Below are 24,689 nucleotides of genomic sequence, written 5' to 3' on the forward strand. Positions count from 1 at the left end.
AAATTTGTCAAGAACATAAGTTTGAAATTATATTTGGTTTACAAGTTCCTTCGCTCTGATGTTGTTTTGTTTAAGTTATGTTTTGCTCTGAAATAAATCCGGTCTTCAATGGATGCTGGCTGGAGCTTTTTCTAGGATTCAGATCAATACCAAAAGCTAGCCTGACCCGGAGCAGGTTTGTCGAACAGAGTACATTACCATGGTGACTAGCCTTGCTAATAATGAATCCAGCTCCGTGGTACCTGAAAGCCTGGGTTAAAACCTGAGGCAGCTTTGCAAACCCAGTAATCCTGCTTCGTGGTACAAGCGATTGCCTTGTTGACTCTTTTCCTTGGAGTTCCTCTGGGTATTTACTCGACAGAAGGTGTATTTTAATGTGTTTCAAAGTTTTAGAAGTTGTTATGCCCTAAGACCTACACTTTTTAAAAAGGAAGCTTAAAAAGTACCTGAGCATATTCTTTGACTTTTTTCCCTTTTAGCTCAGTTGAGTATGTGTATACCATGAAGAGACGCGCAGAAGAGCCAGAGCCCATTTTTGTGCAACAGCAACCTCGTCGTCCCCTAGTTCAAGGTGCTGGAGAAGGCTTTCAGCCAAGGGCCCTTGTCACGGCCCCGCCTGTGGTTGAGGCCCCTGCCGACACCATGCAGCCCTCAACTGGCATCCAGTACTCCCTCCCTCAGGCCTACCAGGTATGATGTGGGCCAAATATAATTTTAAGTTAAATATTCATGTTTTTGGAAGCATACTGTTTTTGACTAGACGGATGTGCATTGACTAGAACAAGACTAATCTGAAAGCTGCATATATACAATTAATATATACTTAAATATAGAAATATCTGCCATATTTCGTTTCCTTAAGGTACCTACTATGCCTCAAAGCACAAGTGGACTTGGACACAACAGTACCACTCCTCATATTGGCCCTCATGCACAAAGCCCAGCTGTACTGTCGCAGGGACCGGCAGCGGTTCCAGCTCACGTTCATCCACCTACACCCTTATCTTCAGTGCAAGGACAACAGCAGCAGTTTCAGAGATTAAAGGTCTGGACAATCCACCAAAAAGACTTCTCTGTGTTGATGTGTCTGCAAAAAATATGCTTCATCTATTTATTTATTTATTTTTTTTTACATTTTTAGGTTGAAGATGCTCTGTCTTATCTGGATCAAGTGAAACTGCAGTTTGGAAATCAGCCTCAAGTTTATAATGATTTTCTCGACATTATGAAAGAATTTAAATCCCAAAGGTCAGTTCAGTTTTTATTGGACAACTTAATTGTTTTGAACAGTTAAATCTAGAGCATATTTTTGATAATGTGGTATCATGGCTTCTGTTTCTGTTTACAGCATAGATACTCCTGGAGTCATCAACCGTGTATCTCAGCTCTTTAAGGGCCACCCAGACCTGATTATGGGGTTTAACACTTTCCTGCCTCCTGGTTATAAGATTGAGGTTCAAACCAACGATCAGGTCAATGTAACAACACCGGGTCAGATACACTACATAACTCCTCAAGGCATTTCTGTACAAAACATCACAGCAGCTGGAGCATCCAGCCAACCATCTAACCAGCACCAGAGTCTCCCACAGACCAACCTGCATACCACCACCACCCCTACAATCGCCACTCAGCCTGCTTTAAACAAAGCCAGCAAGGTAGGATATACATTCATCAGTTCATTGATGGCTGTAAATGCTGTGGTTTATTGGTACTGAATGTTTTTTTTTTTTTTCTTTCATTGTTTTTACTCTCAACAGCTTATTCAGTCTCCAGCCCACACCCCCACCAGCCAGCCAAATCCATCCATCCCATCGTATGCCTCACCACGTTCTCCTTCGGTCCAGCCACTCACTGCCGTCAGCAGCACACCATCCAGCGGACCGCCTCTCCAGAATAACCAGCCAGTGGAGTTTAACCACGCCATCAATTATGTCAACAAGATCAAGAACCGCTTCCAGGGCCAGCCAGATATCTACAAAGCCTTCCTGGAAATCCTGCACACGTACCAGGTAAATATAAGATCCACCATCATGGGATTTTATGAGGAAAATTAAATTTCCCTCTTACATCTTTAAATTATTTTTATATTAGAAAGAACAGCGAAATGCTAAAGAGGCTGGTGGTAACTACACGCCAGCTCTGACTGAACAGGAAGTCTACACTCAAGTGGCCAGACTTTTTAAGAACCAGGAGGACCTGCTGTCAGAGTTTGGACAGTTCCTGCCAGATGCGAACAGCTCAGTGGTGAGTCTCTGAACTTTAGTTTATCGGTTACTGGATTTCTGATGAAGATCTCTCGAGATGCAATCATGCATTTTCCTCCTTTGTGTAGCTGCTGGGGAAGAGTCCACCTGACAGAGCAGAGTCGGTCCGTAATGATCACGGCCCCACAGTAAAGAGACCCTCACTGAACAACAAACAAAGAATAAATCCGAATGGTCTGCCAATCAGGAGACCAGGTGGGGTTGGATCCACACCTCCTTTCAAGGTAATCAAAAACGGTTTTAATTGCATTACTCTTTTGCTTACGTCGACATAAAATATATTGTTTTATTCTGTTGTGTGGTCATTTCTACCTGAAGCTGTCATGTGTTTTCTTTGCAGAAAAAGGCGCTTGTCATCGGGAAGAGCCACAGCATGGCTGAAGTCAGTAAACTCAGCACAAGCACTGAAACCATGTTCTTTGAGAAGGTAAGATTTATTGTGATTTGCACCAGGACTCTAACAATATAATGTTAAGTAATTATTTTTTACATGTTTATGATGCAATTAAAACCCTTTGAGACCCTTGTTTCTGTTCCTTAATGAAACACAGGTTAAAAAGGCTCTGCGCAGCTCGGAGTCCTATGACAACTTCCTCCGATGTCTGCACATTTTCAATCAGGAAGTGATTTCTCGCACTGAGCTGGTCCAGTTAGTTATCCCATTTCTGGGGTAAGTCTGTGGCTGTCTGGATATCTGCTGTACCTGTAAATATACATCCATACCCATAAATATTCCTGCTAATGGCTATTCTTGTATTTGTGCAGAAAATTCCCTGAGCTTTTTACTTGGTTTAAGAACTTCTTGGGCTACAGAGAGTCTAGTCATGGGGAGTTGAGTCATGCGGAGAGTTTACCCAAAGAACGTTCTACAGAGGGTATAGCTATGGAGATCGATTACGCTTCCTGCAAGAGGCTGGGGTCCAGCTACAGAGCTCTGCCAAAGAGCTATCAGCAACCCAAGTGCACAGGAAGAACGCCACTGTGCAGAGAGGTTAGTTCAAACATGAGATCAATGCAACTTCCGTTGTATTCAACAGACAAGATGAAATATTAAACTATTTTATAATTTATTTATTTTCATATGTCTGGGAAAATGTCAAATAACTGCAAATAAAAAATAATTGAATGTTGTTTTGATCCCTTATGCAAACCGGTTGGCAGAAAGTTTTCACCTTTTTTTTGTATTAGGTTTTGAATGATACCTGGGTGTCTTTTCCGTCGTGGTCGGAAGATTCCACATTCGTGAGCTCCAAGAAAACTCAATATGAGGAGCATATTTACAGATGTGAAGATGAGCGCTTTGAGGTGAGTAATAATCCATTTCCATCATGCTAATACGGTGGTTTGCGAAACCATTTAGATTCCATGAACTACCTCATATTCTGTCTCATAAACAGAAAAAAACGTCTTTCTAGTCTGTGTCAAAAAAATATGTGACAGACCAACAATGTAGCAAAATATGGTAGATTATTGAAAAGAGTCTAGAGACATGGAGTGGATCTCAGCGGGCTCAGTATAGAGCTTTGTGGGGGGAGTTCTACTGAAGTTTCAGCATCGCTGCAGTAAATGCTTTATATCCAGAAATCTGTTCTTTATCAGCACACTTGATCTGCCTAATCATGTCAGTATAAAGCCACTCTTTGCCTGACACACACAGGGGTTGTCATTGTTTTTTTTTTGACCTAAATTTGCCAATCTAAGGGAGCCATCACACTGTTGGCATGCTTCCATCCAGTTGGATCGAAGGAAGTTTAAATGTGTTTCTCTTTTTGTTTTTTGTTTTTTTTTTTCTTTCAAGCAAATTAATCCAGTGACGCAGAGTGTAATGTTGTTAGACAAAGTCGTCAGACATGGAGCAGAGATTAAAGAAACCTTTCATGAATATGTTTCTGTTGGGCAAGATCTTGCGTTAACATGGAAGCTAGTTGTGGTGTTGCTCCCAGTGATGTTTACACACAGAATAGGAGCATCCAGCAGTCAGCAAGAGTGGAAATAGCTGATCAGTTATGGGAGGTAAAGTTGGCTATGTCAGAACCCTTTATCACGAAAATCTAAAAAACACCTCAGGTGAGCGTCAATGGTTCTTGCGAGTTTGAGGGATTTTTAAAAAAATGTTGTTTTCTATCAAGCTTTACTGATTAGATGGTTTGTTCAAAATGGGCATTAGAAAAGGCTGATGGAGACGCACCTTGTGTCTTAGATCTCAACCCTACCTTGCTGCCTCAGTCCTATTTAATTAAGTATCTTTAGCCGCTCTCCCACTGAAAACCCAGATTCTTCAAAACCGGGTTGAGCCGCTAGCAATCGGCCTTTGGCAAGCTGCGTGGCCACTAGACTCACCAAGTATCAGCTTGGTGAATCAAGTGGCCGCACTGGTGACATAATCGTTGATGATGTCATTAGTGCAACTAAAATCAGGGAAGTAAGTAATGGAGAGCAACATTGTTGGGCCGAGGCAATTTTTTTTTTTTTTTTTTTTTTTTTACGTTGGTTGCCTGCCTAATCGTTTGACCCGGGTGGACACACGTCAGTGAGCTGTTCCCACTGCCTCTAAAATCCGATTGTTCCCGGGTTTAAACTGTTTTTTCAAGGGTTTTCAAGATTAATACTAGGTTCTTCTTCTCCGTGTGTTGCCTTATATGCTGCTTTAGCCTTTGTCCAGTTAAGTCTTATGGTCCCTGCATAAGAAAAGCAGGCCCATAGCATGATTCTACCACTGTGTACAGTTAGGTTTTCTGAAGAGATTTGTGGGTAGGCAGTAAGTTTGTTTTCATCTGTTACATAAAATGACACAAGATAAGAGTTTGGAATTGTAACTGGACAGAAACTAAAACGCAGCCAGGGTTGTAAAAATGTTTTTGTTTTAATTTTCTCCATCTCGGAAGTCATGCGTAACAAAGCAAAGGTGATTGATTCCACTGTTCCTGCCTTCTGTGCAGCTGGACATCGTGTTGGAAAATAACCTGTCCACCATACGAGCTCTGGAGACGGTGCAGAGGAGGCTTTCTCGCATGTCAGCTGAGGAGCAGCTGCGATTCAGACTGGACAACACCATGGGGGGCTCCTCTGAGGTTATTCACCGTAAAGCCATTCAGAGGATATATGGAGAAAAGGCTCCTGATATCATTGATGGCCTCAAGAGAAACCCTGCTGTGTCGGTGCCCATAGTTCTGAAAAGGTAAAGGTCTCACTTTGAATTCCCTAACAGGCTATCATTTGATGAATCCTGAGAAGTTCATGTCTCACCACTTGCTCAGGTTAAAAATGAAAGAGGAAGAGTGGAAAGAAGCCCAGAGAGGGTTCAACAAAATCTGGCGGGAACAGAATGAGAAGTATTATCTGAAGTCACTTGACCATCAAGGCATAAACTTCAAGCAGAACGACACCAAAGTACTACGCTCCAAGTCTTTACTTAATGAAATTGAGATGTTATATGAAGATGTAAGTAATTTTAAACTTTTCGTTCATTGATCTGTTGTGGCCGTATCTGTATCTGTATCTACTGTTTCTGCACTTTGACCCAGTTCTAATCCTCTCATCGTAGGAATGGTTTCATGTTCTTTCTGGACTTTGATGGATGTCCTTGAAATCAACCTGTGCTATTTACATGTATTTGCTTTCCTGTATTTGACATGATTGAAAATTTGTGTTCTCCAGCGCCAGGAGCGAGCCTCAGAGGAAACTGCCACGCCGCCACCGAGCGTCCCTCACATCACTCTGACCTACGATGACAGCCAGATCTTGGAGGACGCTGCCGCCCTCATCATCCATCATGTCAAACGTCAAGTGGGCATTCAGAAAGAAGACAAGTTCAAGATCAAACAGATAATCCACCATTTTATCCCCGACCTCCTGTTTGCACGACGTGGCGAGCTCTCCGACCTGGAGGAGGAGGATGAAGAGGAGGAGGAAGAAATGGAGACAAATCAAGACACTCCCAAGAAGCACAACGGTCTCCCTGGCCGCAGTCCTTCCAAGTCCAAGCTCCTATTCACCAACACGGCAGCTCAAAAACTGAAGGCCACAGATGATGCTTATAATCTGTTCTTTGTGAACAACTACTGGTACGTCTTCTTTCGCCTTCATCACATCCTCTGCTCTCGGCTGCTGCGCATCTATGGGCAGGCTGAGAAGCAGATCGAAGAGGACAACAAAGAGAGGGAGTGGGAAAGGGAGGTGCTGGGCCTGAAAAGAGACAAGAATGAAAATCCAGCCGTCCAGCTGAAGATGAAGGAGCCAAGTAAGTGAGAGTTTTGAAATTTAGCAGTGCTTTCACACGACTCCTACAAACCTTTAACTACTTAAAGTAGTTTCTACTTAGGTTTGGAAAAGTGTCAGAATATCAGCACTATTATTTTTTGTTGCTACTAAGTTAAAGTGTCATGCACATGTGCTGTGAATCCCAGTAATACTTGTTATCTGTTGCTGGACAGTCTTGATGTGCATGACTTCTTAAATCAGAGTTAAAAGATGCAAAATCCTCTGGAGATGGATAAGAACATCAGGATGATGTAAAGGATACGTTGCAACACTACAGTAACGTCTCATTGGATTCTCTCTTAATGTTAAGTGTAGTTTATTAAACTGACAAATAGGCAAAAAGTGGCACAACGACAAGCACAGGAGCACACAAACTGATATGAAGACAATGAATTAGAAAACCGAAACAATATTCTAGAAATTGAGCTGAGAAATCACCAAAGCTTATCAGTTTATTAAATAATAGAAATAAAGACTTTTAAAGAATGAGATGTGGGTCATTAAAAGCATTACAGACGGTTAAGATTTTTTTGTTTTTAAAGCAAGGCTTTAAATACAATTAAAATTAATTAAATTTTTTTTTTATTAATTTTTTTACTAGCATTAAATTTATTTTTTTATGATGAAAAATATTTTTATAAAAAACAAATGGTCAAGAGGCGTTGCACAAATAGAAGCAGAGAATTGGAGGATTCAAGTTCCAACAAAAGTAGCTTGAATTTAATGAATTTAGGGCATGGCTGCAGCCTGCTGATGGCGAAGATGGGAAAAGGACCTTTCAGTGTTTGTAAAAAATAAATAAATGAAATAAATAGGGGTTAACTCTTTGACAAATTGTTGGCAAGAAAGCACGTAGAATATAAAGTATGCTCATATTAACCTGAACTTCTAGAGCAGATTTAACCCTACCCAAATAACTGTGTCCTTTCCTGTCTGCAGTGGATGTTGATGTTGAAGACTACTACTCTGTGTTTCTGGAAATGGTGCGAAATCTTTTGGACGGGAACATGGAGCCGGCTCAGTACGAGGACTCCCTGAGGGAGATGTTTACCATCCACGCCTACATTGCCTTCACCATGGACAAACTGATCCAGAACATTGTCCGGCAGGTCAGTACCTTAAAGTAACACCATGAAAAGCATCAGTACTGTTCTGCAAATTAATCGCAAGAAAGATTTTTAGTTTTAGAGATTAGCTGTCTTTGTCTTTTTGGGGACAGAATTATTTTTTTTTTCTTTTATGTTTACGCTCCTCAGAGTCTGTTTATATTTCACCTTTGGCTTGAGCTGAATGTTAAAAACTGTACCCTGCATTTTACAGCTCCAGCACCTTGTTACTGATGACATCTGTGTGCGTGTAACTGACATGTATCTGAGTGAAAGTGCCAAAAAAGCCACAGGGGGAACCATTTCCACACAGACGTCCAGAGCCACCGCAGAGGGGGCCTACCAGCGAAAGGCAGAGCAGCTTATGTCTGATGAGAATAGCTTCAAGGTAACCAAACCATATATATACCGTATAAATGGAGGATATTTTAAAGTGGCCCCTACTGGTGATCAGCTGATCATTATTGTGTTTTTCACAGTTGATGTTCATGAAGAACCGAGGGACTGTGAGTCTGGGAATAGAGCTGCTGGATACAGAAGAGGAGAACTCTGATGAGCCGGCAGATGCAGAAGTAAGTGTCCAAAAGTATTTTACACCATTAGCATATTAATCTGCAGATGGAGAAAAGCTTCTCTATTGAAATGAACAATTTTCAACTGAAAAGTGAATAAATAGGAAATGAAATGTCACATTTTGGTTGCTTAGTTGTTGTTTTTTTGTCTCCTGGACTTTCCTCTCACAGAAATGGTCAGACTACGTGAGCAGATACCTGAACTCAGACTCTGCGTCCCCGGAGCTACGTGAGCATTTGGCCCAGAAACCAGTTTTCCTGCCCAGGTGAGACCCCAGCCCTGTCTCCCTCCTGTCTGTGCTCATCAGGCTGTGCTCTGAGGCACTTGTCAGCTAAGTTGTCGCATTATTTCCAACACGTCAAACAAGCTGCCAAAAACAACTAAGTGTGAGAGTTAAAAGCAAGACCAGGCGTGCAGAGCTTTTTACAATCAAATGAAATGTGGACTTTAAAGGCTCTGCTTTTTTTTCTTCCTGTTTTGTCTTTAGTAAGAGAACTTAATGGGTTTCAGGATTTCAGCTTACCAAACTGACACAGTTGGGTTCTTAAAGTGACAACAGTGCTTTCACTTCTAAAGATGAACACTGCCATTCATGGGAGTTTGCACTTTATTTGTTCACCTGTTTTAGAAAGTAAACAGTTCATTTATTCAATTTGTTTTTAACAGAAATCTTATTTATTATGAAGGATTTTTAAAAATATTGTTTCCTTGATTGAGTGAGGGATCTTCCTCTTGTTTTTTATTCTAATATTAAAGCTAAAATCATTTCGTCCTTTTGTTTAACTGTTGGCTTTAGATACCTGACCCTTAAGTTCATAAACTTAACTGAAGTCTAAGACCTGGAAATAAGGAAGTCTTGCTCTTTTTTTTTTTTTTTTTTTATCATGTCATACTCTATGTTTGTGATTGTATTTAGATCAAAGTGTTGTATGTGACTGATGCACCTTTAAATGGTCAGATGTCCGTATGTAACTGCATACTCTGGTTGCGACATTTGGGAATATTTACTTCTTTGTAAACAAAATAATGCATATGATAATCTTTTATTTTATTTTATAGAAACATGTTGGTAAATGATCTTCAAAGCTTGTACAGAAAACTAGGGTTTGTTAATAAAGTGGATGTGTAAATGATTTGTTCATACTCGTCTCTTTCCTGCCGCCTTACAGCGACGCCAGAAAGATGTAATCCTGAATGTTACATTTGAAATATGTCTATTTTGTGTTTTTCATTTTTTTAAAGCACAAATGGTCACTCACTTTTTGTGTTTCTTAACTCAGTTTCTTGGCTGTAATTGCACATCGGGGCCCATCTTTATTTCTTTTTCCCCATTTCATTAAATGTGGGGGAGATCAGAAGCATAACTGTACATTAATTCTCAGCGGCAGAGAAATTCCTTGATTTCTGTTTCCATCCTCATGGTCATTGCACACGTTTCGTCATTGGTGCAAGTTTGTACTCTAGTATTTTCAATATGGTAAATTTGTCAAGCAGCAGTTTTCTGGTGTTTTTCTCCAACAGTTTAATTTAAAAATTGGCCTCACTGTCATGTCTTTTAAGTGGAGCCCTGAATGCAAAAAAAAAAAAATGCTTCATGGCTTCAGTCCTCACCCATCAGCGGTAAGTACACATTTAAAACCTTGATTCCAGTGGGGTGACTAATTGTTTTTGTTTTGTCTCCTGCGCAAAAATTGGGTCAATCAATCAATAGTTTTTCACAGAGCTTTTGTTTTTTTATTTTTCATTTTAAATCTGAACAATGCCGCTGTGCAAAAAAGAGCGCAATACCGAATTATTACGACTCGTGCTTCTGCTGCTCCTTTAGATCCACATTTCCCTCCAATGATTTGACTCCCTAAAATTAAAGCTGATACTTGGTGAGTTGGAATGCATATGTTGGAAAAATTGTTCTCTCAAATGAGGTTTTCTTGCCTGTATTGTGACCGCCCATTTTCCAGCTAAGTGTCCACATAACAGGATAACCATGATTTAAGAATATCTCTTGTAAATATGTTTTAGAGAATTTTTGACTGGCTTCAGTCAGTTATATTTACATAATCTAATTGATCTATTTTATTTGAAGGAATTTGAGGCGGATACGGAAATGCCAGAGAGGATGGGAGCAGCTGCAGCAGGAACGGATCACTAAAGGCGCCTCAGATAAATCTCAGGATGGCAGCAGTGAGCTGAAGATGCAGTGCATGTTCAAACTGAACTCCTACAAGATGGTTTACGTCTGCAAGTCAGAGGACTACATGTACAGACACACCGCACTCTCTAGAGCTCACCAGGTGAGTACAGTGATTGACAGGTTTAGTGCAGCTATTCCAAAGTTTATAGAAGGAATCTAGAATCAGTATCAGTAAAGTATTTACTTGGATTGTAGAATATTAGAAATTTGAAGTTTGTCAGTTACAGTCATTTGCAGCTGATTAGCTTTTTGGATGTTTTAGTTTTTAGTCACCACTCTTCCTTTCAGTAAGAAGGTTGTCTGTTTGAATCCAGGCCTCCGGTGATTCTGCAGGTTTAAGCTGCGTTCACACCAAAACGCAGCAGGAGCAGCAAAAACGCGTCTGCTGCTTGTACCAGTTTATTCTGATGCGCGGCTGAAGCAGCTTTGCTGCTCTCACTGCGCGGTCCAAAAGTGGGTCTGACACGCGTTGGGTGGAGCTACTCTATCCTTTCTATGCCTTGCAGCTATATTTGCTGTGATCAGTGAGAATAAAGTAGTTTTAATATGTTTTTAAGTGGGAAAATCCACATGAAAACTTAATCAATGCAGTCAGTTCATACAGATTACCATATTATTATTTCTGTCGGAGCCGCTCAGACCCCCACATACCGGCGGTGCGCTGTCAGTAGGAATCCCATTCAACAGCAGCCTCTGGCCCGGTCGCCTCCTCGCGGTTCGCGGCGGCGGCTGGAAAGCAGTTTTCATGTAGGTAATCTAAACTGCAGGCACCAGGATAATAAAAGCGAACATGTTTTGCCGGCAGATTTCTGCTTTTTAAGTTAATTTAGGCGTTTCAGAGGAGTGATCGTAGCGCTCCGTATCATCAGCCATGTCTGTCTCCCTGCCAGCTCCCAGATCAGCGTCTCTGATTGGTTTATGTGGCGCATCCGGCAGCAAAAGTTCAATTTTTCCATGTCGAGCAGCAGCGCGTTTGCGGCGCATCAGATGCTTAAACCCTCCCGACGCGCTGCTTCAGCTGCTCAGAAGCGCTGCTCCTGCTGCTTAAAACGCGCCGCAGAACATTTTACTGCGCCTTGATGCCCGTCAACCATTGACTTTCCATGTAAACAAGCTGCTCCTGCTGCGTTCGGTGTGAACACAGCATTACACGATGCAAGGGATCCCCTCGGTTCGCTCAGCTTCTCTCTTAGTTGTTTTAATAAGAAACTGGCTTTAATGTAACACTGAAACTAGTTTTTTGAAGAAAAAAAAAATCATGAGAGGTCAATTCCTCCTCCTCAAAACCTTCCTGAGCAACATGCTTCAGATGCAGCATCAGTGGGGTATTTAGGCAATACCTTGCTGGCTCTGTGCTGCTGGTGCTTCACATTGATTAACTTCAGTCTTTTAAAACAGGCCCTAGAAAAACCTTTTATCTTCTAACGTCCATCTGGAGTCTTTCAGAATAGATAGCAGCTGTCTAAAATAATATCTAAGAGGGGAAGAAAATATGAAAATACTTCTTGATGTGTAACATTTTAAAAATGCTCAGTTTATTTTAAAACCTGCTGACACTAAAAAAAAAAAAAACAAAAAAAAAAAAACATGATTTTATTTGTTCATATTAGACCGAAATATCAGATATTTTGCTGCTGGCTTTCTGATTAGGCTCCTTTATACTTGAGGCTGACTGGTTTCAAGGCACATCAAACCAAAAAAGAAAAAAATATAATAATTACGCTGAAAACACATAAATGATCCAGAAATGTAACAGAAAACAAATCCAATAACATAAAACAGACAATAGGTAATAAAAAAAATAAAATAAAAACACCAGCAAGAAGAAAAAATACGATCGATGGATGAGTGTTTGACCACTAGGGGGAGTCGACATGGTAATTTATTATTTTTTTAAACCAGTATTTATATTGAGGTTTAATTTAGGTTTTTCTTTGCAGTAACCAGCAGCATGTAGACGTTTTATTTCTAGGTGTCTTTGCTTCCTGACCTCCACTTTTTGCTTGTCCAGAGTCCATTATTGTGGGAGTTCACTGTTGGCTGGAAATGTGCTTAATTCTACATGCATGCATGGATCTCTATCTATATAATTTCAGCATTTACCAGTTACATTTCTATGTCTTTTGGCATGTGGGATGCATATTTTCATCTCCACCACCACCTCAGTGCACATTTCTTCCCTCTCCCCCTCTTAATTCATTTTCTCCTGTCTGTGTTGTTTCAGTCCCATCAGCGGGTGAACACACGTCTGCACGGACGCTTTCAGACCTGGCTGGACACCTGGGCCCAGAAACACGTGACTAGTGAAATGGCAGCCAGCACTCACGAGTGGCTGATGGGTGACGCAAAAGAGGGACTGTTGTCCTGCACCACCACCTGCAGCCCTGAGATCCTCCACTATCTCAAAATCAATAAGTACCGGGTGCAGTACAGGACACTATAGTTAAACTGTTTTAAGCATCTTCACACAACAAACTGCCACCGATGAATTTTCCAACCTTCCACAACTGGACTCTGCTGCTACGAGCTATTAGTTGTATTTTGTTTTTGTTTCCCAGGTCAATATTTTTGCTTTATAACCTTCCACAGATATATTTTAAAAAACGGCACCCATCAGGGTAACCAAACGTTTTGTAAACATAAAGGAAGCGGCTCCAACTCGCTGATTTCCACCACCAAAGCTGAACAAACAGCTGAAGGATTGAAAAACATTAATTTTTTGGGAAATCCCAGTTACCTCTGTTAAGATATCTCTGCTTGGACTTCAGCTGTAAACCTCCTTTAGACTGTGAACGTTTTCAGTCGGTGGTCGAGGTGGAATGATGCTCTATACGTCCATAAAAAAAAAAAAAACAGACTCAACATTTCTGGTACCTGCGCTACTAGATGCTTGACATTGAAACAATGTGTCAAGAACAGTAATTTATAATTGCCTGAGATGTTTTTGTAAATATTTTGTTTATAATTAGATTTTTTTTTTTTTTTATCGGTTGTCATTGCTGTGTAGCAAACGATAATACATATATCTATATATAGTGTCATCAGTTAGCCAGAAGATGCAAAGACTTTTGTCAAGAGAAGGCAACTTTTACTGTTTACTTTTTCTTTTTAACCAAAAGAAGTTATCTAATTATCTTTTTATTTTAATCTGTTCATTGTTTTCCCAAAGTGATAATTTAGTAAAAAAAAAAACAAACTAAAAAAACAGCTCATTTATGAAATAATTGGGTCCCTTTTATGTGCATTTCTATGGTCCGTTTTTAGGAAAACTCACAGTTTTAAGATGATTGAATGTAGCTGAGCAGCCGTTTGTCCTCCTTTATAAATGCACCGTGTGGCTGCTTTTAGATTGAACAGCACTTCAAACTTCCTCCTGTATTGAACTTTGCTAAATATTTCCAATCTGCAGGAGTTTTTAGCGAAATTTCAACTTATCACAGTCAAACTGGACACAAGATTATCTTTAATAATCTGTCGACGATAAAAGTATTTGGGTAAATATCAGCATTGGGAATTCTCTGCAGATAAAAAAACGAGCAATAATTTCTTAAGTCGTGGATTATTAAAGTCAATTTGTATTTCTTGCTGGAATATATAAATGTGGATGTTGAAAACCCATGAGGGCGTGTAAGCTAAGACTTTATATTGCCCTTATTTCATTTTGCCTTTTAATAGATTTGAAATGTCCTCTTTTGATATTTTAGATGAGATTAGATTTAAAAGAGGAGTTCTTATTATTTAATGTTGGAATGTGGGTCTCACACATTAAACCTGAACATGTAAGCAGCAGAATGTCATTTAATTTTACTTGACATGTTGCATGGACAGACACAGGGGGGGGGGGGGGGGGCTTTTACCACAAACAGGCATCACTTCTGAGACGAAAAGGAAGCTTCCAGACAAACACCAAAACTCTGTTTTCTTGGAGGTCCACTAAAGGCAGCGGTCAGTAAAGTATCCAGCTGCAGACAATCTCAGAATAGTTTAATACTTGGGTCTTTATTTTTGTATTTGCCGTGTTTGTTACAGAATAAAGCAGGAAGTCCTAGAGGAGCCGATTGTAAATATACAGAGATTGTTTGTTCCTCGATTAATGTGTCACTTCTCTTGACTTTTATGATGTTGTATATGAGTGTTAGTTTGGTGTTTGGCATTAAAATATCCTTTGAGTAGACTGAAACTCTTCTGCCTTCATTCTGTGGAAATAATACTTCATGTCTGTTAGACATTCATCTCCTTTGTTCATGTTGTTCCTCCTGGGCGTGTTTGCGTTCCCTCCTGGTTCTCTAGCTCCCTCCTACAGACCACAAACCTATCTAAGTTTCTCATCTTCCCATGAGATCCCTGCTATAGAGCACCCCGTCTTAACTCATTCCCAGATCCCTTTACAGCACATAAATGATATTTGCAAAAAGAGAGGGGAGGGTCCTGCATCAAACTTTCTTAACACTTTTATTGGATTAGACCAACTTAGTTCTGCATGTAATGCTAAAAAAAAAAAAAAACTAATGCCACTTATTTATAGGCATGTAAAGCTAAACTCAGTCTCCTAAATTATGTTATAAAATAGTGTTTGGGAAAAGAAGTATTTAAACTCCTTGAACTTTTCACCTTTTATCACATTAATAAGACACATTGCTGCTTTTAGTGAAAGGACCAGTGAGGTAAAGAAAGGAAAAAAAAAAAAAGATTATTTCCCTTAGTGTTAACAGTTAACTGGTAGCAGAACAACAATTGCTGGCTTGTTATGGTAAATATAGTTGGTGATAAGGCTGGATCCACTGTTAATTATAAAGCTTTATTGAAAAAAAAGATGCAGAATTCTAAAGTGAAGCTGGTAACGTTTAATAAACTGCCACTCTAGCTAATAAACCAAAGAACACCTGTGTGTAATTTTAGCAAACGTGTTCTTTTTAGTTGATGAAAACAGCTGTTTTGGGGGAAGATTTCACACAGTTAAGTCAACATGTTGAACAAGGAGCACATCAGGCAGGAAAGGGAGAAAGTTATAGAGACGATTAAACCAGACTCATCTTTAAAAACATTATCTCAGGCCTTGAACGTCAAAGTGAGCATGTTCAATCATCCTCTGCAAACAAACTTCTTAAACATGGGAGCACCATGTTGGGGGAATAAGCTTCAACAGACTTGGATAAAAGTGGAGAAGGAAGAGTTTCTAGGATGGATAAACGAACAGCAAGAAGATTTTTCAAAAAAGTAGTCTAAATGATTGCAGGTACACTTTTTGTATGAAACTTAATACTGCTAAGATTTCATCCAAACAAATAGATTTTTTTTCCTGGTAACATTAGAAAATAAAAAGTTTTGGGTATGAATAATTTTGCAAGGCACTATATTTGAGCTGTTAGCGCTGTAGTTCTTGGCGACGGGTCAGTTGTGTGTTAAATGGATGTCTACTGTGCTCGTACATAGATCCGTGTGCAGACCACATCATCTGCTCCAAAGATCTGAAAGGAAATGAGAGGAAAAGGAGAATTAGACAAAAAAATAACTTATACAGCTAACTAGTTTATCGTCTTTAGGATCATGATCATTTGCTTCATTAGAAGCTTCTCATTACATTTGGTATTTTGAAGACAGATTCCCTCTAGTTTTTCCAAACGTTTCCTCCTCTCGTCCAAAAAAAAATAAAAAATAACAGATTATTTCACAGCAAACGGATGCATGTATGTCAGTAAAAAAAAAAATCGCCAACCAGATCAATGTTTGTTTGGTAAGAAATCGTGTTTCTGCTTAGCAACAAAAAATGTCCTAGTCCAATAGCAGAGTACTGGATTTATATTGATGCGGATTCTCTGTAATTGGATCTTTATCTTTATTTATAGCTCAAATAAAATAAAAATAAAAATCTGGTCTTTACTCAAAGTGCTGAAAAAGGTCCACAAATAAGAAACAACACACTAGAAAATAACAGATGAACAAAACAACAAATAAAATACAATAGAAAATTCCTTTATTAACCCACAATGGTGAAATTCAGGTTTTACAGCAACAAAAAGATTATAGAAAAAATGGCCACACAAATGTGGACCTTAGAGCAGTGTTTAAAAATAAAATAATAGTGAAGAGTTGAAAAATAAAATAAAATACTTCACTGTAAATTGTTTTAACAATATTAATACTTTGCACTTGAAGAATAAAAAACAATAAAAAATGTGATTAAAAGTGATATTTTGCCTTTGAATTGAAATAATAATCTCAGAACATCTATGCATATTAAGAGGATTTTATAATTAGATTTGTTTGTTTATTAATACTGTTAATTAAAAAGAACTGCAGCCATAGATGATTACCAGCCTGACTGTTGTAGAGATTCAGTGCTCCAGACTGCCCCCTTGTGGATAAGTAATTTATATAATTACATTTAATTTTTAATGATCTAATGTTTTAGTAAAAAACTGTTTTTATTTTTTTTTATTTAGCCTTCCACACTTGGGGAGCAGCAGGCAGCTTATCCTGGTTCTTCCTCAGGAATCCTGTATTCCCAGCCTTCTCAGAACATAACTCTGCTCTGACCATTAGCCCACGACTTCCCAGTTCTTTTCCCTGTTTTTCTTTCTCAGAGCAGTGCAGTTTTATTTAAAAAGTGTAAATCAGCTATCAAACAGTTGCAGACCGTCCCCTTGGAACCAAACTAATGTTTTTATAAAACCATATTCTTCACATCTCAGCAGTAAAACAACACATTCATCATTTAGGGTGATGTAGCATCATAACCTTCTGCTGTAATAGTTTAATTTCTGTCGACATGCAGCTGTGATGAAAACCTTCTTGGTCAAAACAGCTTTTTTTTTTTTTCTAAGATTATCATGTACAATAAAAAGCTTTTTAAACTCTGGATGCTGACATTTCCATAATGAACACAGCTCTTTTAAAATCTGTCCTCCAACACAGACGCGGACTGTAGCGCAGGCTATTGTTATTTAAATTGACTTTAATTGAGCATGGCAGCTGTCAGGTTTGCATTCTTAATCACATGTTTTGTTTTCTGGACTAAAACACTGGAGTGCTGGAGATTTATGGGCTTCTTAGGGAGGTTTGGAGAAAAAGGGATCATGCAGCGGTACGTGTCATTACCCCAGGCAGTGTGGAGTAGCAGAATGAGGGGGAAAGAAATGTTGGAGCTAAGCTTAATTGAGCCGTGACGACTCCATCTGGGGAGGGGGGGTATTAGATGAAGGTAGAACCAGGGTTCATTAGCATTCATTAGTGTGATCATTGAGGCCAGAGAGCAGAGGAGGACGCTTGCAGCGCTACACTCCCTGAGTTATCCCAGATTCACCTACCTTCAATATTATTATAAGGTTGATATTATGGGATTGCATTTTTTTTCTTCTCAGGTGAAGATGGTGAAGATTCTCAGTCATCCAGGTCATAGTCATTCCAAAAAAGTACAAACAAAAAAAACAATCCACTTGACTTTGTTTCCAAGTTTTAAAAGTGAGTGAAAGTTTTTAAACTTGGAAACAAAGTCCAGTGGTTTGTTTTTTAACCTTTTTGGAATTTTACCAGTATTTATTAATGTATTAAATAAAATACTGAACTGAACATGTAGGCATAATGCATGGAAAGTGTGTTTTTTCTCCTATTTTCAAACATACTGACTGATCCCTAAATGGTCCTTCTTGTTTATCAGAGATCTCACAGAGTGTAGGAAACATTTTATTGTCATTAGCTGACAAAAAAAAAAGGAAATTACTGAATAACATTTTGGATTATCACAAAAAAAACCTTTTAGTCTGAATTAATATGCTGCCATTCAGTATTACAACTGATTAGTGTCTGTTTTAAAACTGAAAAAAGATTTTAATTATTTAGTCAGTCTATCTCCTGCACTGTTTTTATGTTATAACAATCAGTTGCTGCTCACTTGGATGGCAGCCTTTAATGAACCCTTATGACCGTTTGTATTCATTAACAAGGAATTAAAAGGCAAGCTGTACTGCTCGTGTCTAAATTGATTTCAGATTTATTACCAACATTTGCAAACTGAAGCAATTTTGAAATGGCCTGCCTCTTTTATGAGTTTTTTATTTGCATCCAAGTAGCTTGCAAGAATACATAAAGGTTTGGTTTTTGTTTTATCAGGTGGTTGCAAAAATCTGAGCCATAATTCAGTCACTTTAATTCCTATTCTGATTCATGATATTTAAATTTTATAGTTAGATTATTATTATTATTAATATTATACTAAAGGCACTGTTTGCTTTGTGTTTCTTCCTCATATTGTTTCAATAGAACTCTGCAGGATCTATTTTGCTTTTTATTTATACTTTTTACTATATTCATTGTGCTTTAACCTCTTGTAATTAAGATTAATAAGATCTTTTCATTTAATATGAAATATACATAAAAAAGTTAGCAAGTAAATACACAAAATGTTTTCAGTATTTAAGAAAATCTTGATTTGAAATATTAAGGATCTAGGAAAATATTTTTTAGAGTAAACTGAGAAAAACACAGGTGGTGTTCCCAACCATTAGGGAACTTTAACCATCCCTGCCTGCGCAGGCAGCAGCTCTAAAGTTTACTGAGTCCATCTTGACCTTTTTTCTCTCACAAATGTTTTTTGATCTTTTTGTTATAGTGAAAAAAAAAAAAACCTTCCCAAAAGAATCGATTCCAAGATGCCTATCAGATTATGGTCTATCACTCCAGCATGAATATACAAACACACCCCTGTGTTAAACAAAAACACATTTAGAGAGAATAACTCTCTGTCTCATTTGAAAACCTACATTCAGTCCAAATTACTGCCTCTCCCAAACGTTTCCCTGATTGCCTCTCTGCAGAGAGGAGTGAGTCAGTGTCCGTACAGACATCTCAGTCCAAGCCAAGCTGGACCGCTTCCTTCTTTTTTAAATGTCCAGCTGGGCAGTAAAACCCGAAACTTTTCAAAGGCGGGAACTGGAAGCAGACGTGTTTCTGATGGATGCAAGGCCGCGAGGCGTCGGGAGGAATGCAACAACAAATGAAGCAGCGAAACGTTCAACTCTTGCAACCTGCTTCTCTGCAGGAAGCCTGAGAAAAGCTGCAAGGTTTTTGCTTTCATTGGGGGAAAAAAAAACTACAAAAAACAAACTCTGTTCATATGTGCTATATTAAAGATTCCGAGTATGTGATTAAATGTTTTTTCAGTTTACTGGGAGATTTCAGACGACTTCCTAAAAGTCAGGCTGTTTTATTATGGATTAAAAAGGTTCTTTATTTTTACCACATTATGCTTCACACATAGAACCATATGAAAATAACCCTGATGTATATTTTTACCTCAAATGTACAAAGAATTTACAGTATAATTTCCACGCAAAGGTGAGCCTAAAGGTTGATTTTTAGAGTAATACATTTCTACATTATGTCAAATAGAGATGACATATTGAAAAACATAAATAAAAATGTATTTTAGATACAGGAATGTTGCCCCACTGACCAGTGTGTCCATGTATAACTGATATCAGACAGCTGTTCTCTATAGTTGACTCTGGCGTCTATCATCCTCTATCTATTATCTTTGGGCTTCAGGTCAGTTGATTTTGTTAACCTTTTAATCACAGTCATTACAGTAGATATTGATACATTCAGTCAGGCCCTAACAGAATACTCTATTAGCATATCCACAAAGCTTAGCAGAGGGAAGCAGAAAGCTAAACTTCAGTATGAAAGCTAAAACTTTCATTCAAAAAGAAGACTTGACACCACTAACATCTAAAGATGCTTCTGACATCGCTTCTTAATCAGTAATTAATAACCTTTAAGCCAAATCCTGGATTATATTCTCATTAAAGTGCTTTTCTTTCACTCAACCGTCCTTTAATACTCTATTAAAAACAGCCCGTTTGTTTTATACACTGGAAAAAATCTAAATCTAGATAAGTCAGTTTTTCTTAAAATAAGTGCATTTGTTCTTGAATTGAGGGGGTAAAAGTGACATTTTGCCAATGGAACAAGACAATTTACACTTTAAATAAGAAAACACAGTTACATTGTCTTATTTTAAGTGCATTTTATCTAATAATCATATTTTAAGAGTAAAAACCCTCATTCCATTGGCACACTATCTAATTTACCTACTCAAATTAAGGGTAAATACACTGAATTTAAGAAATTGTTACTTATTTCTAGACCGTTTTTCCAGTGTAAAGTTGTTGCTAATTCTACTAGTGGAAGTTCTGCTGGACAAATGTTAGATCAGCAGTGATTGACAGCTAGAAGATTTTTTCTAAGTTAGCAGAAATAGGCACCTCCACATTTGTGTGACCAATTTTGCTATAATCTTTTGCTGCTGTAACATCCCAATTTCGCCAATGTGTGACAATAAAGTGATTTTTCATTCTTCTATTCTAAAAAAATCCCTCAGGTTGTAATTATTCTGTAGGCATTTTACTTTGGGTGTATCTTATTAAAATAGATGAACTAATTGAAATTCTGAGAGAATAAAGATTGTAGTTATTGTTCAGACTGTATATAAGAGAATATTTAGGTAAGAAGCCATTTCTGGAAGATAAAAACACATCTGTCAGACGTCTTTGTCCTAATTCGAGGAGTGGGATCCTGTTCAGACTGCAAACTACAGGGAGTCAAAAATATACTGGTCTCCTAAAAAAAATGATACCAATGATAAAATGTACGTGGATATTAAAGAAAGGTGTAGGATATTTTACTACAGTGTGAAAATATTACATCTTTAGATGGGATGGCCAGCATGTTTTCATGGGAACACAGAAAAGCTTGGAACAAAAAATCAAGGCAAAAGTTTGGTCACGTGACTTAGTTTCATTAAAATGTTATGTTGTTCCTATTGAAAATTTGTATTTTTGTTTCAAAAATGTTTTAAAAAACTCCCTTTACATGGAAAAATAAGCAACTTAAATAATAGGTTGCTAAATAAAAGATTTAAAAAAACATTTTGTTATTATGCACATGCATAGTGCATAAATATTACATATTTATGAAAATAACTGGTTTTAATTCAATCAGATTAAGAACTTCAATAAAACTGAGAAATTATTATTAATCACCTTAATTTTAAAATAACAGAACAGTAAAGCAAAAGAAAATGGTCACCATCTCTGATCCAGTACTAGAGGGGCCTTAACGGGGTCAGACCAGCTCAACATGGGCCCTGGCCCCCGTTGGCCCCTCTCTAGAACTCTCCATGTGTGATTATGCCTCTGCAGTCAAATAGAGAATATTTACCTCTTATTTTAGCAGGAGAGCCAATAGCACTAAAAGGTGCTTTTGGTGACCTATTCATGAACAACATTTTATCCCACAGTGATGAAATATGATTGATGATCTTATCCTGGAAGAATCTGTGATTCCCATGGAAATACGTACATTTTTAAAATAAAACCCAGACGGTTCCTTCACCCCAGCCCTGTGTGCTGTTTACCCATGTGAATAAAGGCAGTGATTTCCAAGTCTGTCACTTTGTGAATCATCCAAACATCTGTTTGGAGATTTTGTTATAAATCCATCACTCTAAGACGACGAGTGTGTTTGAAAACCCCAGATTAAGAAAAGCAAACAAAAAGCGTTATATAAAAAGGAGGCCGTTCTTGTGAGTTCAAACTGTAATCAATGCCTGAAGCAAATTTCTTCTCTCCTTTTTCATCATTATGATATCAGAAGTAAACTCTCACCAATATGAGTTCATCCCCTCTGAGTTCTCGGCTCCAGAAGGTTTTTGGACCGTTCGCGCTCAGCAGAGTCTGTTTGCAGTAAATCTTGTTTTCTGTCTCCCATGTGGCCAAACTCTGCAGAAAATCATTAGTTGAAAAACTTCACAATCAGCCTCACCTGTTTGCAGGGAAACAGTCAGAGGCTATTTGAGTGGATCTACTGTAAATCCCAATTATGACACTAAAGTTTCAGGGTGTTTCTACTTCACTGTTATACATCTGTGCATTTTTATTTTCTTAACAGCAGTTCATCCACTGGTTGGTTAAAGTTACCTTACACTTCCTGCCATCCACCGTCTCCTCGTCAAACTCCTGGCCTATGGTGAAGTTGATCTCCGTGGTGCGGACTGTGGTGGAGGTCTTGATGTAGAAGTGGTCGCCGCTCTGTTTTATCTCCACATGGGGCTTGGATGCAGCCGCCCCTGCTACCTTCCTCAGCATGGCGTTCACTCCTGAGATTCAGACACAGAAGTCAATCCAATATTGATTTTGAGTCCTTATATTGAAGTCCTTCCACTGACTCCCTGAAGCTCAGAGGATAAACTTTAAAATCCTTCTGTTAGTCTATAAATCACTGTTGTCAGTGTATCAACCTCCCAAACCAGTCAGGTCTTCTAGCTCAAACCTACTCTGTACACCAAGAACTAGAACCAAACATGGAGAAGCAGCATTTAGTTCCTATGCTCCACTTATCTGACTGTAAAAGTGCTGAAAACCTGAGATCCTTTAAATCAGAGTTAAAAACCCATTTGTTTAGAGCTTCCTTGTACTGCTGAATTTACAATAAATTAGGTATTAATAGTATAACTTTGTGGTCCAACTGTTTATTTTATTTACTACCTGCTTTATGTTTTTTTTTATTTATTTATTTACTTTTATTTTCTTTTTATTTTATTTTTTACTTCATGTAAAGCCCTTCGAATTGGCCTTGTACGGAATTGTGAAGAGGAAAGGAAATGATAGATGGTTTTAAAAGGCCCTCAATAAAGTTAATAAACCTTAATTAAGTTTGATTAGCCAAATTAAAATAAATTAAACCAGCTTCAGTCAATTTGATCTCAATATAAAAGTAGCTGTCCCCTAATCTTCTCTGTTAGCTTTGTTCGAGAACGTTGGGAGGCAAAGTGTCATGGCAACCACTGAAGACCCTGTGAACTGGGTCTGATGAAGAGCTGTGCAGAAGTTTAATAAATGGAAACAATAAAGAAAAAAACAATAAACCTTTTCCCCTAAACCAGACAAAGAGAAATCAGAGAAACAGCCAGGAAGTTGAAGTGAGGAATCTTCTGAGAGAAACTATGGCAGGACTCATCACTAAGACAATCCTCCTAAACGATACGATAATGGTGGCAGCATCATGCTTTGTTCTCAGAATGTATAGTGAGGCTGGGCAACGATGGATAGAAGGGGGCTTAATGAAGAGTTATCGGGAAAAATTAAAAATCAGATGGTGTCTGTTGAAGCTTAGGTTCCAGAGTGACATCACATAGGTCTGGATCCGGACCTAAATCCAATTGGGAATCAATGTCAAAATGACTAATGTTGACAGATGATCTCCATCCAATCGGAGGAAGCTTTAGTCACTTTGTAAAACACAGATCTGAAAAGTCTCCATCCCTGGATGTTTAAATCTGATGGAGAAATATCCTAAAAGACGTGCAGCTGATCCCCTTTTTAGAATCATAGTAGAAGACTTTGAAAACCAGGTGTCCTCTCCTTCCCACCGCACAATTATTCACTTTCTATACATAAAATACATTAAGTTAGAGGGTTTAATGTAAGATGTGAAAACTTTAGAACAGGCCTTCTATCAGAGGATGTCAGAGGTAATATTTTTGTTCTCTCTTTTTTTTAAAATATCTATTTTTTAAAAAGGGGCTTTCTAGCAGCTGCATGTGAGAAAATTTTCAACAGATGTTGCAAATCTGGAGGTCGTAGCAGAGGGTGATGAGAGGGAAGAATGTTGATCCTGTCTGCTTTGTTTGACTCTCCGGTAGATTATGATAAATCCTGTCCAATAAAAGTTTGGAAGAACTATGAACCTCTTTGAAGAAACAGACAACAGAACAGCAAACAATCCAACGGGAAGCTGCTTTCTGTTGTTTCCACCGTTATCTAGGATGAACTCAAACTAATGCAGAGAGCAAGAACACTGTGCTTCTGTTATTTAGGCAGAGTCCTGCTCCCTGCAGATTTCATCAAATACATAAAAAAAACCCTGCAGTTCTGAGTTAAAGTCACAGATTGAAGACATCGGTGTAAAACCGTATAATTTTAGTGTTCTGGGATGACCTTAGATGTGATCTATCAGTCTTACACTGCTTTGATTTGTAAAAATATGTCCCAGTTCAGTCTTTGTGTAAAACAAACAAACGTACCATTTAACCAACAGAAAAAAACAGTGCTTACCCAAAGCTTTAAGCAGATCATCAAAATTCTCGCTGCTTTTCATTTTCCAGGTACCTGAAAAATCAGCCATTTTTCTTGTCCTGTAGTGAGCCGACCAACGCCTCCAATCTTTTGACTCCTCAGCTGCCTTTCTTTAGGCTCTTTCTCTCCGTCCATCTCTCCTCTCCCTCCCTCCCTCTCT

The 24,689-nt window shown here is 38.4% G+C and overlaps 2 protein-coding genes across 3 annotated transcripts in view; one reads left to right on the forward strand and one right to left on the reverse strand.

Annotated features, from left to right (window-relative positions):
* LOC107095362 (paired amphipathic helix protein Sin3a-like) overlaps positions 1 to 14,902 on the forward strand; it is a 17,358-nt gene extending 2,456 nt beyond the window's left edge. Inside the window, exons 2-21 of one of the 2 annotated variants that reach the window (XM_015391417.1) lie at positions 480 to 690; positions 863 to 1,045; positions 1,142 to 1,248; positions 1,349 to 1,658; positions 1,761 to 2,012; positions 2,095 to 2,247; positions 2,336 to 2,491; positions 2,608 to 2,694; positions 2,819 to 2,937; positions 3,033 to 3,258; positions 3,456 to 3,572; positions 5,207 to 5,445; positions 5,525 to 5,708; positions 5,925 to 6,507; positions 7,467 to 7,636; positions 7,848 to 8,021; positions 8,113 to 8,205; positions 8,377 to 8,471; positions 10,290 to 10,497; positions 12,622 to 12,840. In XM_015391417.1, coding sequence (XP_015246903.1) covers positions 502 to 690; positions 863 to 1,045; positions 1,142 to 1,248; positions 1,349 to 1,658; positions 1,761 to 2,012; positions 2,095 to 2,247; positions 2,336 to 2,491; positions 2,608 to 2,694; positions 2,819 to 2,937; positions 3,033 to 3,258; positions 3,456 to 3,572; positions 5,207 to 5,445; positions 5,525 to 5,708; positions 5,925 to 6,507; positions 7,467 to 7,636; positions 7,848 to 8,021; positions 8,113 to 8,205; positions 8,377 to 8,471; positions 10,290 to 10,497; positions 12,622 to 12,840 — 3,864 coding nt within the window. In that variant the 5' untranslated portion in view covers positions 480 to 501. Of the gene's footprint in view, positions 1 to 479; positions 691 to 862; positions 1,046 to 1,141; positions 1,249 to 1,348; positions 1,659 to 1,760; positions 2,013 to 2,094; positions 2,248 to 2,335; positions 2,492 to 2,607; positions 2,695 to 2,818; positions 2,938 to 3,032; positions 3,259 to 3,455; positions 3,573 to 5,206; positions 5,446 to 5,524; positions 5,709 to 5,924; positions 6,508 to 7,466; positions 7,637 to 7,847; positions 8,022 to 8,112; positions 8,206 to 8,376; positions 8,472 to 10,289; positions 10,498 to 12,621 lie in introns of those variants that run through there. The other variant, XM_015391426.1, reaches the window with a different exon arrangement.
* On the reverse strand, positions 14,498 to 24,653 carry LOC107095374 (cellular retinoic acid-binding protein 1). The gene is made up of 4 exons (XM_015391436.1): positions 24,509 to 24,653; positions 22,373 to 22,551; positions 22,061 to 22,174; positions 14,498 to 15,865 (listed from the first exon to the last, which is right to left on the reverse strand). The coding sequence occupies exons 1-4, from the start codon at positions 24,576 to 24,578 to the stop codon at positions 15,812 to 15,814; spliced, it is 417 nt and encodes a 138-aa protein (XP_015246922.1). The 5' UTR covers positions 24,579 to 24,653; the 3' UTR covers positions 14,498 to 15,811.
* Positions 24,654 to 24,689: the final 36 nt, after the last annotated feature.

This window comes from Cyprinodon variegatus, unplaced genomic scaffold (assembly GCF_000732505.1).
Source record: "Cyprinodon variegatus isolate N-32 unplaced genomic scaffold, C_variegatus-1.0 Scaffold22, whole genome shotgun sequence".
NCBI classification, from domain to species: domain Eukaryota; kingdom Metazoa; phylum Chordata; class Actinopteri; order Cyprinodontiformes; family Cyprinodontidae; genus Cyprinodon; species Cyprinodon variegatus.